At 42.5% G+C, this 2,132-nt stretch overlaps 1 protein-coding gene across 1 annotated transcript in view; it reads right to left on the reverse strand.

Annotated features, from left to right (window-relative positions):
• SFI1 (Sfi1 homolog, spindle assembly associated (yeast)) overlaps nucleotides 1–2,132 on the reverse strand; it is a 133,423-nt gene that overhangs the window by 61,940 nt on the left and 69,351 nt on the right. The window contains 1 exon segment of the mRNA XM_011938351.1: nucleotides 1,283–1,400. Within this exon segment, the coding sequence (XP_011793741.1) occupies nucleotides 1,283–1,400 (118 nt within the window).

Consider the following 2,132-nt stretch of genomic DNA (forward strand, 5'->3'; position numbering starts at 1 on the left):
CAGGCTGGTCTCAAACTCCTGGCCTCAAGCAATCCTCCCACCTTAGCCTCCTAAAGTGTTGGGATTACAGATCTGAGCTACTGCACTCTGCCTATCTTATTACTACTTAAATAAATAACTTCTTTATGCCCACTGATGTTCTGGACACTGTTAAACACTTTACAGATATTACTTTATTTATTTCTGATGACAAACCTGTAAGTATGGTGTAACAATTTCAATGATGAAGAAAATAAGAGCTGAAGAGATGAAATGGCCCAATAATACAGGCTGGAAGAGGGATTCAAACCCAAGTAAGTGCAGCTGAAAACCTCTCCTATTATTCATACTTTGTTCAATACCCAAATCTTTCAGGCAGGAAGTGAGCTCTTAATATACTACCATTCAGGACACCAGTGGATCACTACAGACTACAGAGAGTGAAATCTGTCCCATTATAAAGCAGCTCATTGTTACACATCTGGCTACAAAAGTGGACTAATTCATGTTCTTCCAGTGTGTCTACAATGCTGATGGGCTGCAATGCAGAACAGCAGTTAAGACATGGGTGGGTGAGCCTTAGTTTTGCCAGTTACAACCTGTATGTGCTAGGCAAGTTACTCGACCTCTCTGAGCCTTATTGTACAACTTAATCTGTACAATAATGGTACTTACAGTTCATGGTAAGAGTTAGATACTTTACATTACAAAATTATCACATGCACACACAAACTTAACAGAGTTTAGAACATAGTAAGCACTCAATTCGTGTTAATTGTGATTATGTGAAACTCTGATCTTATAAACAAGTTATCAATAAATCTTTATTAGGCATCAACTACATTCAAAACATTGTTTCAAGGTGAGAATGGGTCATGGTGGCTCATGCCTATAATCCCAGCACTTAGGGAGGCTGAGGTGGGCAGATCGCTTGAGCCCATGAATTCAAACCAGCCTGGAAACATGATAAAACCTCACCTCTACACAAAAATGAAACAAAAACAACAGAAAAAAATTAGCTGGGCATAGTGGTGCATGCCTGTAGTCCCAGCTGCTCGGGAGGCTGAGGTGGAAGGACTGCTTGAGCCTAGGAGGTGGAAGTTGCAGTAAGCTGAGATTGTGCCACTGCACTCCAACCTGGGTGACAGAGTAAGACCCTATCTCGAAAAAAAACAAATAAATAAAAATAAAACCAAACACAAACCATTGTTTTAAGGTGGGGTTTTATGCTGTTTACCAGCACCATAAAGCTGATGAGGTAAAATGATGGCTGATACTTTGTAGGGCGGTTGAGCAGACTCACCATAAGATACTCCGTTGCCTAAACTCCAGAGCCGTAGTCTGCATCTGAAGTTTGGTCCTACGAACAACCACGTAGATCAACCAGGACTTCCAGGCCTGTCGCATCTTTTGCTTTGCATCTAGATTCACCAAAGAGATTTTTCAAAAAGCATGGGAAGAGATGGATTACTCTGGGTTATGATAAAAGCTCAAGGGCTCTCCTTTGAATACCTAAATCCCTCCAGCCTCCAAGTGCCCCCTGCTGGAAAAGTTGTGATGCACTACAAAATTAATTAGAGTGCAAGAACACACGAAGGCTTTGTGCAAGTAATGACATTTACAAAGCATTTAAAGGAAAATCCATGTACTGAACTGCTCAAAAACTCTCTGCTTTAAAAGCGTTTATTTTTATAGATATACTCTGCAACTTTTAGATGAAATGATGTGAATAAACAGGCAGCAAAGAAGTGGAGAGATGGATCTTAACAATAATGGCATGAGTGGATAATCAAAGCTGGGTAATGGATACATAGAGGTTCATTACTCTATTAAACATCTTTCAGGCGGGCGCGGTGGCTTACGCCTGTAATCCCAGCACTCTGGAAGGCCAAAACAGGCGGATCACCTGAGGTCAGGAGTTCCAGACCAGCCTGACCAACATGGTGAAACACCATCTCTACTAGAAGTACAAAAATTAGCCGTGTGTGGTGGCGTGCGCCTGTAGTCCCAGCTACTAGGGAGGGTGAGGCAGGAGAACTGCTCAAACCTGGGAGGGAGAGGTTGCAGTGAGGTCGCCCACTGCACTCCAGCCTGGGCGACTAAGTGAGACCTGGTTTAAAAAAAAAAATTTTTAGGCCGGGCGCGGTGGCTCA

The sequence above is a fragment of the Colobus angolensis genome, unplaced genomic scaffold (genome assembly GCF_000951035.1).
Source record: "Colobus angolensis palliatus isolate OR3802 unplaced genomic scaffold, Cang.pa_1.0 Scaffold171, whole genome shotgun sequence".
Lineage (NCBI taxonomy): Eukaryota > Metazoa > Chordata > Mammalia > Primates > Cercopithecidae > Colobus > Colobus angolensis.